Source organism: Varanus komodoensis, unplaced genomic scaffold, assembly GCF_004798865.1.
Source record: "Varanus komodoensis strain SLA01 unplaced genomic scaffold, ASM479886v1 scaffold52, whole genome shotgun sequence".
In the NCBI taxonomy this organism is placed as follows: Eukaryota; Metazoa; Chordata; class Lepidosauria; order Squamata; family Varanidae; genus Varanus; species Varanus komodoensis.
Window position 1 is genome coordinate 840,155 of NW_025336114.1, and position 12,840 is coordinate 852,994.

At 42.5% G+C, this 12,840-nt stretch overlaps 2 protein-coding genes across 2 annotated transcripts in view; one reads left to right on the forward strand and one right to left on the reverse strand.

Annotated features, from left to right (window-relative positions):
• The window catches only part of EIF2S2 (eukaryotic translation initiation factor 2 subunit beta), a 53,840-nt gene that overhangs the window by 21,030 nt on the left and 19,970 nt on the right, over positions 1–12,840 (forward strand). The window lies entirely within an intron of this gene.
• The window catches only part of RALY (RALY heterogeneous nuclear ribonucleoprotein), a 38,715-nt gene continuing 28,614 nt past the window's right edge, over positions 2,740–12,840 (reverse strand). The window contains exons 4-6 of the mRNA XM_044447455.1: positions 10,369–10,529; positions 8,664–8,777; positions 2,740–6,874 (exon numbers count right to left, since the gene is read on the reverse strand). Of these exons, the coding sequence (XP_044303390.1) occupies positions 6,666–6,874; positions 8,664–8,777; positions 10,369–10,529 (484 nt within the window). The 3' untranslated portion in view covers positions 2,740–6,665. The remainder of the gene's footprint in view (positions 6,875–8,663; positions 8,778–10,368; positions 10,530–12,840) is intronic.

A 12,840-nucleotide genomic window follows, 5' to 3' on the forward strand; every position in this document is an offset into this window, starting at 1 on the left:
CCCTGAGAAAGGCCATTGAACAGATTGTGATTGACTTCTGAGCAGATGAGCTAGTAATTCCCTGAGGCAATAAGACAAGGGAGATAACTGGGAAGGCATGAAAAGCCATGGGAAACTTGAAAGGGGAGGGGAGGGGGAAGCAGGATAGCATTTGTTGTCTATTTCACTGGGGAAGTGGGGAGAAGAGAGGGCTGTGAATGGGCGAGTGGACAAAAGAGGCTAAAAAGCTGAAGTCTGGCTGAGCTTCTTCAAGTTGCATCGGTTTTATTGATGTGCCACTCATTAGCCTAGTGAAGTTACTCCTCTGTCCCAGAACAGTATCACAAGTTTAGCACATGCTGGAATATGTACCTAATAAAACCTTGTGATATAACTGGGCAAAAGAGATCCAGGAGGTAATGGGAGAAATAATGTGAGGATTCATTTTGGGGTCAGCATCAGGTGACATCCCAATGGTCAAGCATTATAATGCCATTAAAAATGCTTGGTGTAGATTCTCTGGGTGTACAACTCTGACACTTTTTGAATTTTTATCTAGTGGCATCACCTAAATTTATCTTCAGTTCTGCAGATAGAAATGACTATCACTACTACAACTATTCTGTTCTCTGGATCACACAAATCCTGTGTATTTTGCTTAGAGATAGATGGATCCAAATAACAGCTAGATTTTGTATTTTCCTCCAAATTGAGGAATTTCTCATGATTGCCCCAGCAGGGTAGAAGCAACCTAGCAGAAGTTAGTACTACTATTAGACAGACAATGATGGGCTGGTACCTAGGAATCATTTATTATAGGACAGATTTGGACAAGGATATGACAGCATGCCTCCAGTTTTCAGCTTGAACTCCCAGCTAAAACCACATTGACTTTGCTATTGCTGTGGCTTTTAAGCAATGGCTTTAAGAGGAAAGCTTCCTTTTTAAAGTGAGACTTCTGAGGACTTCTAAGGGCAGCAAAGTATATAGGTATACAGACTCTGCATATATTATATGTAGAAGCAGGGGATGGTGAAAGTCAGCTGGAAAGCCGGGTTTTGTGGTCTGTAGATTTTTTTAAGCAATGACTCACAGCAGTGGAAGGACGGGATAACATGGTGCTCCGGTGGTGTCCCCAGGACACCTGTGGGAGGTCTGAAGGGAGCAGAGGGTGCCTGCTACTCACTGTATGCCTGATCATTCCCTGGGGCCACATGGAGGCTAGCACGGCTTATCAAGCTGTGTGAACCTACAGATGTTCAATGAGCTACAGCCCCACTTGGACAATGATACCTCCTTTGCATAGGCCTTGGGTGAGAGGTCTGTCCTTCCTGTAGTTCGTATCTCACCCAACTTAAAGCTGCTGTTAACTAGGAAAAACAAACTACAGAAGAAGGATACAAACACAATCATATCCTGCAATGAATAGAGATGCCAACTCTGTCTCCATATCTGCTCTGAAAACATTATTTTAGGACCTAATGATGTCTCTCGCAACATAAGTGTGTGTTCTGCCAATGTGGTTGGTAAATGCCATCTGCCAACAGTGCACTTCTCCATTCGATATAGGACCAACCAACAAGTCTCTGGCCAAGAATGGGAACCTCAAGCCTGACGACAAAATTTGCTTTGTCAGACCTCTGAATCCAGCCTAAGAAGCTCTCCACATTGGCTTCTGATGTTGTCTGCTATCTTTTCTTTTGTTGGAATTGTTTGTGATTGTGCCTTGAAAATTTCCTTTAAAAAACCCCCAAAACTCCTACCCTTCCTGGACTCCTTTTTCCTTAGGGTCACTTGACATATGACCCTACTTATAATTGCCCTGAGTTTATTAAAATCAGCTTTCCCAATATCCAGAGTCCATTTTTTCTTCCTTTAAAATCAAGAACTCTGGTATGTTGTGGTCACTTCCTACAAGATTTCTCACAGAGTTGAATAACTTCTTGGAACTCCTGTTTCCACCCACCCCATCATGCTATCCCCACCAGTCCCCCAACTTTGTACTAAGGACAGAGCAAGTCACACACACACACACACACACACACACACACACACACAGAGAGAGAGAGAGAGAGAGAGAGAGAGAGAGAGAGAGAGAGAGAGAACTGTTCACTGGTTCACTTTTCCCTGCTTGGCCAGATCTAGTGACTGGTGCTCCTTCTCTTCACCGTTGCCACCTCCTCCCTCGATCCCCAAGGGACAGCTGTAGGTGAGAGAATGAGCAGGGCTGGGGAGTGAGCAGTTACTCTTTACTACATCCTTTGTCTGATAGGTAAGGATGGATATATTTGTCTGTTTTACTTGCTCCTGCATTTCAGCCTGCTAAGTCTGAAATATGCAGAACTTCATGAAAGATGGTAAATTAAAATGAAATAAAAAATAAAAAATGAACCGAAACAACATCCTCACCCATCCCTGTTTCTAGATATTTACCTTCTTCTAGCATTGTGGATGGGCTTAAGGGCGCTGCATGGCTCCTTTTGGTGTGCAGGGGGTACATGGACTTCAGTTCCTTATTCAGGCAGTTCTGAATGAGAAACTGAGAAGTACGAACTAATTTCAGCATCATTTCCCCCACTTACTGTTTTGAGTGATCCCACAAGCGCATAATGATAACTTGCTCCCAAATGAGTTCTGGAAACAGGTTTTCTGAGGATACCCATGGAGTAGCATGGTAGCCTCTGGCTGAATTCTTTCAAGGTCCGGATTTGGCTCCGCTGTGACACACACTGATTTCACTCCTGTCTGTGTGGGCCGCACTCTTGCTGAGTGTGGGGGAGAGTCGTTTGTCATGCAGATGGTAGGTGCGTGTGCCAAAGAGTTGCTTGGTTAGAGCTAATTCTGCAATGAAGCTACTTTAGGCATTTAGACCCATACACTTCACCAATAAAACAAGCACAGCACTGCAGTTCATTGCATTTTCTAGGATCTAGGAATGTATGGATCTTGTTAAATTCATTCTGTCTGTGATTTAAGGATTGTCAGGGATCTTTCATTCCATCATCTGCTCATTGACAAAAGCAGATTTGTTGTTTTAACCAGAGTTCCATTCCACTTGTGTTAATTCATATTCATTTGCATGAGTGTACTAATTTGTATCAAAACAGATCTCTCTCAGCATTAAAACAAATCCACAAGTCCATGTGACTTGGAAAAAAGTAGCTTGCTGTGGAATCTGCAGGTCGGATTTATAGAAATCTGAACTTTTCTGAACCTTTCACAGTTTCTTCTGACACCCCTGGCAGAGACATGGTTCTCTATTAATTGAAATGTGTGCAAGAATAACAGCCTATGTAAAGAAGTCCTAGCCTGAAATCAGTTCATATTAGAATTTTCCAAAGGTAGCAATGATATATAGCATATTGGAATGAGGAAAACATGCAATGGTATAAGATGAATCAATTTCCTCCTTTTATTATACAGGATTGTATGTACAAAGCCCCCTCTCTTCTTCCATGCCTCAGTCTCATAGTTGGGTCTTAGGAAAACAAAAAGCCTAGAAAGCAGGTCTAAAATAGCTCAAAATAACAAAGTCACCAAACTTTGCAGGAGGAGGCAACAGATTGGGCAATAGAAAAAAGAGAGGACGAACAAAACACTTGCCTATATTTACTTGCCATGGGTATTATTGTCAACAAAGAAATTGATTGTAAAATGTTGTGCTTCAAGAGCAAAGATTCTCATCTAACAAATCCAAAGGAAAGGAAATTCCACAGTGTCAGGAACTGGTGTGTGTCTTCCAGCAGAAATCCTTTGCATAATTTGTAGAATCAAGTCCTTTAAAAATGGCTGAGACAATAGTGCTCTCTCTCTTCCTAAACATGTTTTGACGGTCTGTAGGACTGAATTGCTCTTCATACATTGCATCATCTATGGCTGAAGTTGATGACTAGGAGCAAACTACCTTGGAGTTGTTTGTACAGAGAAAGGAACACTGCAAACAAACAAATGAAAAGTGCAATTCTGCAGGATGTTTCAGTTCAATAACAGTACAACATACTTGCTTCTCTTTTGTCTTTGTGAGTGTAAATGGGCTAAAAGGGGATCCTTAGATGAAAATGAGAAGAACCTTATTTTCTCCTCATCTTAGACTCCTTATATCACAAACTGGAAATATGCACGCCCACACTGCTATTGGCTTCAGTTGTCATGTGATGTGGGTGGTGGCGGGGGATCTACACTGCCACGTGATCATCTCATCTTTTCCCTTCCTTTAGAACTGGATTTGGCAGACCTTATCTTTATGAACAACAAATAAATGATTTCATGGAACTTCAGTGAACAACAAGAGCACTGGCTAGGTTGTAAAGTGATCAGTCTCACCCCTCTTTCTGAAAATTTTGAGTTTAATAGGTGCCCCCTATTATATCTTCTAGTCTAACTGTACTCAGTGCTCACCCCTACCTTTGTAGCAGAGACCTGCCACCTGCCTTAACCTTTCCTGATGCTTAGGAAACTGCATGGAGGAAGACGGTTAGTCACTCCTTTCAGAATGATCTGTCAAGAGCCACGTTCTTGGTCCATCTTTCCAAAGGGCACACTGCACATCAAGACATGTTTTGAAAGTTGCAGACTCTGTAAAGCTGTAAGGTGGCTCTGCCTTGACACTATTCAAAGGAGGCAAGTGGCCCAGTAGGAGGCACCATGCCCCTAGTTGTCCTGGTCATGATCCGGCTTCCGAAAGCAAAACCACAAATTGCACATGGCAACATAGTTTTCTTTCTCTTCACATTGCACATCACTGTCGCATCTGTCTTAGGAACAAGACTCTTTATGTTGGTTCTTTCTTTCTTTCTCCCTCCCTCCCCCCTCTCTTTCTTTTCCTGGTGCTAGAAAGAAAAATCCAAATCTTCATCTGTCATCAGGAGACCATTTCCATGGTCTAGTTATTGGAGGCCAAAGGACAGGTGATGCTTGTACCAGCAGCAGGGCTCCGAGTCTGCAGGACAAGGATGGGCTGTTTGGGGGTGGGCAATGAGGAGGATCCACTGGGATGACTAGTTTGCTGTGTACTACAAAACAGCTTGGAGAGATTGGTCCATGGTTCTCCTTCTCGAATGCCAGGCAGAGATGATAGCACTCCTGCATGTTATGCTTGTCTGGGTCAACATGCCAAGCAGGGTTTCAGCTCTTGCTGTCCTCCCTCTTTTCATGGCCACTGTGTTGAACATGCTAAAATGGAGGGGTACGAGGAAAAAAAGAGGGTTTTAACACAAGCGCCATATGAATGACTTAAAAGCACTGTGGTTCATGTTCAGTGGTGAGGAAGCATTTTTTGTAGGAATTGCTGTAGTTCAAGTGTGGAGAGCATGCGATGCATGCAAATAGTGTTATTTTTTATTTATTATATTCATATCTCATGTTATTTTTCCCTTTCAAGGAACTCAAGGCAACTTGCATAGTCCTCCTCCTCTCAATCTTATCCTAGCAACAACAACCTTGTGAGGAAGGTTGGGCTATAGAAACCAACTAGAATGCCTCCTTTTTCATAGTGGATAGGCAGGGTACCAAGTCCCTTATTAAATAATGCAATGTGATTTATACAAAAGAGCTCATTCTAGTGTAATGGTTGCAGAGAGAAAGCAGAGAACACGGGTGATGTTTTTACTAAGTGTTTGCAACATGGGTAGGCAACTGCAAGGGGCAATTTTCAATTAGTCTGGATCTCAAGTGAACCACGCACTGAGGGGCGCTGCCTATTCTGCAGGGCCAGTGCTAAAAAATATACCCCAAAGCTATATTTTAGAGCTCCATAATGGCCATGCAGCCATTTCATGCCCAGTATTGTTTCACTGCTGCATTCAGAGCAGCACGGGTGGGTGCCTCTAACAGCCTGCAGGCTGCATGTTGCTCAGCCCTGGTTTCCAGTCTAAAATCTACTGGAAGGTGGAGAGTGCTGACTTCCAAAAGGTTTAAAAAAGTGTGGGAATGTCATAGTATTTTCTGCTAACTCTTCGAATTCCTTCTCTCTCTGCATTCCTGTGGCTTGTGAGATCTGCTGCAATCCTCTTTCTGTAGGCCACGGCAAAAGAGCTGTGGGTGGGAGTGTACACCAAAAACAAAAATCAGGACAAATGATTTGACAAATGAAAGAAAAAAGTTGTACGATTGAATTTAGGCATGCAAATCTATCTTATATCTAATCTTTTGTGTCAGCATAATTCATCCAGACAGCAGGATCTGGGTCTCCTGACTGTGACATTTCATTAAAGGATTTTACACGCTCTTAAATTTACCTGGTTACTGTAGGCTGGAGTCCTCCGCATCTGTGTAATGGCTATTCTCCTGAAAGAAAGTGAGAAGAAAAAAAAGAGAAAAGGGATTGTTTGTGTGTGTGTGTTTGTGGAGGGGTTTGACTGAAATTTTGCACAGCTCTGTCTCCAACTGTCTGTCATGAGGGCTACGGTATGTTTCCTTGCCGTTTATGCAAACCGTCATATTTTTGAGGAGAAATTTTCTTGGATCAAAGCAATTTTGATTAGTAAGAGACTGACAGTTAAGACAACCTGGATGTGTTGCAAGGTGAACTTGGAAGGGCAGATCTCATTCGATAGCAGCACTATGCCTTGTGCCTCCTGGACAACCCCCCTCTCAAAGAGCTGCACAGGTTGCAACGTTACAAATGCCTATTTATTCTAGGAGCAGGCGAAGGAAGAGAAAATCGCTTTTCTCAGAAATATGAGCAGTTAAAATAGCACCAGGCTGAGGAATTCGTTCAAGTGGGAGAGTGTTTTCCTGTGTTTTCTTACCAATTCATCTTCACAATCATCTTGCACAAGGCCTTCTTCTTCTCCCTCTTCCCCGTTTAGTGGCTCCTCTGTGTTCATTTCTGCCTCTGATGCTGTGTCTTCTTGGGAAATCTCACTTTTGTTTCCATCTGCTTTCTTTCTAACTTCTGGAGAAGATGCAAAGGACATGCATGCACAACACACACAAAGCAAAGAGGGGGAGGTGGGGGGGGAGAGAGAATGATTCTAGCGATGCTCCAGGTTTGAAGGGGCCCTGGGCAAAATGCTCTGTGGTGTCCCCAGGCTCCTCAGCAGGAAGGCCTTCTCAGTGCCATTTACCTGTTAGTGACAAGGGTCACAGGAGAACTCCCAGGAAACATTGGGCAGTGGTGAGCTGCTGTTTTATCCTCCCATAATGATCCTGAGGGATGCTATGCTGGGTTGCATTGGAGGGAAGTAAAATGGCAGCTAAATCCAGCTGCTTGGAACAGCTGTCCAGAAAAGAAAATCAAAGGATCCCCCTCCCCACACCAGGACAGATGCCAGCAGTGGCCCTGCCAGGATTCTGCAGCCTAATAGCTGCCCAAGCATGTCAGGTGTTGACCAGCCCCAAGAGATCTCACCTCATTCCTGTTGTGCTTCTACCTATTTAAGAGTTGCTCACATTAAAGAATGGTTTGGGAATCTCCCTGCATGATAGATTTTATTTCTTATCCCATGGGAGAGAGAGGAGAAATTATGGGAGCAACCTGGATGAGTGATGGAGAGCTTAGGGGTTTAAGCTTAGCAGGATGTAACTGTCCTAGGTAATTTTGTGAGATGGGACAGAAGCAAGCATGATCTCCTAATAAGGGTTTAAGGGGTGGCGGTCTCCATGTGGTTTTATAAAAGGGGACTGGAGTAGCTCCAAGTGCTTACTATGGGGGTAGAGAACTGTTCTGGGGACATCTTACTTCCTGGGAGACACTGTAGGGAAAGATAACATTGGAAATGCTGTCTTTCCCTTCAGAGGTCCCGCCCACTGATATCACCTGATTTCTTTCTCCATCTCTTCATGAAGATAGAGGCAGACTATCTTCATTTAGTGTTTAGTGCTAGAGAAAGGCAGCTCATAGGGCAAAAACTGGTGGGCTGGAAGTGAGTTCCAATGGTTTGGATGTTGCTGTTACTCTGTGTCAGTGGTATCCTTTGCAGCTTCTATATTGAGACTTATAGCAGCTATCCATGGTGTGTGACCTATTCTGGGGATGGATTGCAGCACCATGGACAGATCCTATAAAGCTCAGAATAAAAGCTGAAATGAGTAAATAATTCCACTGGCATCGGAATCACCAGCTTCCCTTGTTCCTTCTTTAGTGACTCGAAGCAAAACCACCTTTTGCAGGTGTTATTAAAACCCACCTCTGAGGAAAGGTTAGGAAAGGTGAGGAAATGGCATATGATGGTTTTTTAAAATGCTTACTGTGATTATTTTCTTGTTGCAGAAGTAGCTATTTCTGCTGTAACTACTCAGTGGGCACACATCCAAAATCATGAAGTTGGTTGACTCACTTTAAGATCTGTGACTAGCTAGAAATGCTTACCATGGTCTCACCCTAGTGATACTCTGGCTCATGAAGGCATCATTGCAAGGATAAAACCAAACAAAATCAACACTCTCATTGTCTTGTGGAAAGCTGGTGGTCTTTTGAAACCATCTATTTCTGTTCCCTTGAGCCCTGCTGTCACTGCTTTTATGATAAAAATGCAACATATTGACACCATTTAGATGCTCTAGAAACAATTACTGGAACAGGAGAGTGGGACCCGCTCCTGAAGGACAGCTGCAAAAGAAACACTCAGTGCAGCCTGTCATCCCATTTAGGTTGGTTGGTAGCATGCACTCGCTTTCTCCCTGCACCTGCATTCCCATATCATGGCCTAAATGATGGGCACCTTTGTAGACAGCCAACTGACCTGTTGATGTTTTCTGTTGTTCAGCAATTTGCTCCAATCTGCCCAGGAGAGCATCAATGTTGGATTTGATCTGTGTCAGTTCGGTTTTAATTGTCTGCAGTTCACTGCATTTCACTTGAAAGACAGGAAATTGGAAGTAAAACTTTCATTTCTATATTTAGCAAAGTTGTGATTATCATGAGAAGAGATTTAGGAATTTTTCTTATATACATTTCAGTAGCAGTCATAACAATATAAGGCTGCTCTATTCAGTATAGGACAGGGTCCTATTAACCGTTCAGAGCTGTGAAGAAGAAACCTCATTTTGCTAACCCTAACCCTACTCTAATGCACAAACCTAACCCAAATATAGTGTTTCAATAACATTGAAAAGGGAACGATTTTGAAAAAGTCTTCTTTGAGTACCTTTTCCAACACAATTCATCATTTCTGCCCATTCTAAACACATCGCAACCTTCCAAATCTCAACAAGACACCTCGTTATTCTAACCCTAACCCTGCCATAGGGCAGATGCCTAACCTTAATATAGGGGTAAAATACCATTGAAAATAGGGCAATTCTGGAAAAGCCTTCCTGAAGTACTGTTTTCTGCACAGCTCACCATTTCTGCCCATTCTAAACACATTCCAACCATCAGAATCTTAACAGAACACCTTGTTTTTCTAATCCTTATTCTTAGCTTGCCTTCTGCTATTTTATTTCTGTTCTGCCCCAGTAGATGGTCAATATTTTTGACCACTGAATATGCTGAATTCTCATTGAGCTGGGTGTCTTTTTCTTTCTCCTCTTTTTTCTTTCTCTTTTTTTCTACTTCTGCAACACTTTGGGTTCCCATTGATCCTGTTGACAGTGTCCTCTTTTTCCCCAATGGAGCAGTTTAGGTGACATCACTATTACAACTTAGCACCTGAATAGCAGCTGCTGGTATATCCACATGGAACCTGTGTGGAGTGCTCCTGTTCAGAGTTCCCACCAACGTTGCCTCTTTTCAGGAGATGTCATGTGGTGGTTTCCTGGCTTTTGTGGTGTTCTTTCCTCATGCAATTTTGGGACATTTATTTCCTAAGGCTTAGTTACCAGTGGTAAGAGCTGTACAACTAAAATATGCTGAGAGGCATGTATTCTTCCTGGGTATCTGTACGGAGGGTGTGTGTGTGTGTTAAAAGTAATCATGAATCTATCTATCTATCTATCTATCTATCTATCTATCTATCTATCTATCTATCAGCACTGCCATTTTTGCTCTTGGCCCAACCTACCACTGGAATGAGGCTCTGAGCAAAGTCTCTCTAAAGGAAATCCCTCCCTCGGGCTCAAAGGAGTTCTGAACTCCAGCTCTAGTGTGACTTTTGGGTGAGCTGTGACCATTTTTATGTTTTACCAAGTATTTAGCTTGATGAAATTTTCTTTCTGCTCTATGTTTCACTTTTATCTAGTCCTGTTTTTAATGCTTGCTCTAATTTGTTGTTGTAAGTGTTAAAATAATTGCAATTCCATTTCCTGAGATCATAAACTGGCTTAAAGGCCAGAAGGTGGGGTATAAATGCTTTTATAGGAAAGAAATGCATAAAACACATACAGTCACCCTTCTTCCACTTTAAATCTGTCCATAACCTATGGTGAGTATGTGACACAACATTGAAAGCGGCCTTGCGTTCTTTCAAGTATGAATGATACATTTTTGGGATAGATATAGACACTTACGTTTTAATTTGGCAGAGCTGTTTGCAATGGCAGCAGAGCGGGCAAAGAGTTTAACTGGGAGTGTTGCTTTTACACGTCTTACTAAAGGGATTGTCACTCGCGGACGCTTCACCGGAACCACCCTTGGTATGGGAGAGACCCGTCCCCGATACTCAAAGAGCCTGCAAGACAATATAATTACAGGATAAATGATCTTACAGCAGGGGGAGCACAGAACTAGACTGGGGGAAACATATGTCATCTCTCACTGTAACAAGCTCTGAAGAACATAAGAAAAAAATCACAGTGATCCCCTAGAGGGAGCCAGCGTTCCATCTATGCATGGTGACCATTACTGCCAGCGATATAAATACTGCTGGGGATGATATTTGATCATGAAGATTCCGGAAGGCACATTCACCAAGCCATTACGCTGTGAGATAATGCTGTTAAAACTCACATAGCAGTCTTTTACTTAACAAATCACTATAACCTGAAAGACTGTGACTTTTAATGCCTTTTTAAAACACTCACCATAATGTTTCTCCTCTTAGAATTAACTGAGGGAGTTCCAAGGACTTCAGGAATGATACATTTTGATTTTCTATGCCTTCCATTCATGTATCCCTTATATCTGTATCTTAGGGTGACTGGAGACAGCTGAGTATTTGAAGGGTCTGGCTTAAACATAAAGCTCCCAAAGAGAGAAGACCATCTGGGGCCGAAAAGTTGTTCATCTACAGATGGACCTGGACTGTAGCAGCATTTGGCACCCTGCTCAGCTCACCAGGCCACAGTCTTTCCTCACACTAGGATGAGATGTCTTGTATTCCTATTTAAACGACACATTTATTTGCATCTGTGCATTTTATTCAGCATATGCAAACTGGTGTCCTTATTTTTCCTCTTTTTTGGCAATGCCTAAGTGGCCACCCTATTCAAGTTGCTTGGCTTATGGTGTGGATCCAGTAAGAAAAAATGCACTTATGCATTGCCCCAGAAGAGTAAATAGAAGAGGAAAATAGAAGACACAGCTTTGCATGATATTTGGCTATCCACATACACTTTTCATACATAGGTGCACATTCAGACATTCTTATTATTAGAATTAGAATTTAAATAGAAATGCAAGACATCTCACCATACTTGGGAAGACGATCAAGTGACCTGCATGCCCTGCTTAGGCTGCTGTCCATGTACTGTTGATAGGAAATTTCATGGCCCCTGTTCTTCCTTCCTATGCTTCTTTATCTTGAACTGAACAGGCCTTCAGCTGGAGGATGACTGCAGACAGAGGAGTGTCCTCCAATAATCCTTCAAATAGAAGACTATCCTCTTTAAAGTAGTATACATGGGTATCCTACGCACAATAATATTGCCCAAACTACATTCAGACAGGGAAAAACAGTCGCTTAGTCACTGCCTTCTGTTCCCTTGAGCTGAGCAGACTGTTCTTAAAACTAATGGCCATGGGCTTTAGCCAGGCTAAGAAGGCCAGGATGCTCAGGCATCTCAAGGACTTATTGGGAAAATGTCAAATTGTGGAAGAGTGTGAATGCCTAAAAGAAAGTTGGGAAAACAGGTGAGATGGTGCATTGCTTAGAATGTTGGACTAGGATTTAGGAGTTCTGGATTCTAATCTTCACTTGGTCCTCAGCCACTGACTCTCAATCCAAGCTGCTTTACAGGGTTATTATCAGGATAGAATAGAAAAGAAAAGAATTCTGTAATCTGTCTTAGGTTCCTTGTAGGAAAGAGACTTTAATTAATTAATTAATTAATTAAAAGCTTTTGTATGCAGTCCTATTGTACAAGATCTCAAGACAGCTTACAATTTTGATGATGATGATGATGATGATGATGATGTGAAAAGTACATGGATCTGTACCATGAACCTACATATCAAAAGCAGGACCATTCCCAGATCTGCTAGAGATTGCTTCTGTACCCTGGGGAAAGTGCAAGCTCCAGCTACATGCTACATCTTTTTAAAGAGTTGGGGATTTGCATCTTCCACAAGTGGAAAATCCATTAGCTGAATTTGGAAAACTCCAGATCTTTGGCCTCTTGAACCCTTCCATACCTGACGCTTGATTCTATGAGCTGAGGTGCTAAGGGACTTAGGGTTGTACAAGAATGTTTTGTTGCATTTTGGCATACCATTTGGTTACAATGCCGGAAGTCCCATTCCACTTATTTTTCATTTGGCAATATCCTACATGTACTGGCAAACATGCATTGATGCTCCAGTTGTTTTTAACTCCCAACTGCCTTCAGCTCCCACCCCCTGGTTTGCTTTATTTTGTTGACTTCTGCACACACTCCTGGAAGTTACCATCCCCTCATGCCCCAAACGTTGCATCCTTCTTGGGGAATGTGGGAAAAGTAATAGGACCTTCAGCTGGTGGTTGCATTTTCCATCACATGTCATGTCCTGGAATGCACATCTCAGGCATTCTGGGAAAAATAATATGGTGGATACTTGGAGTGGCT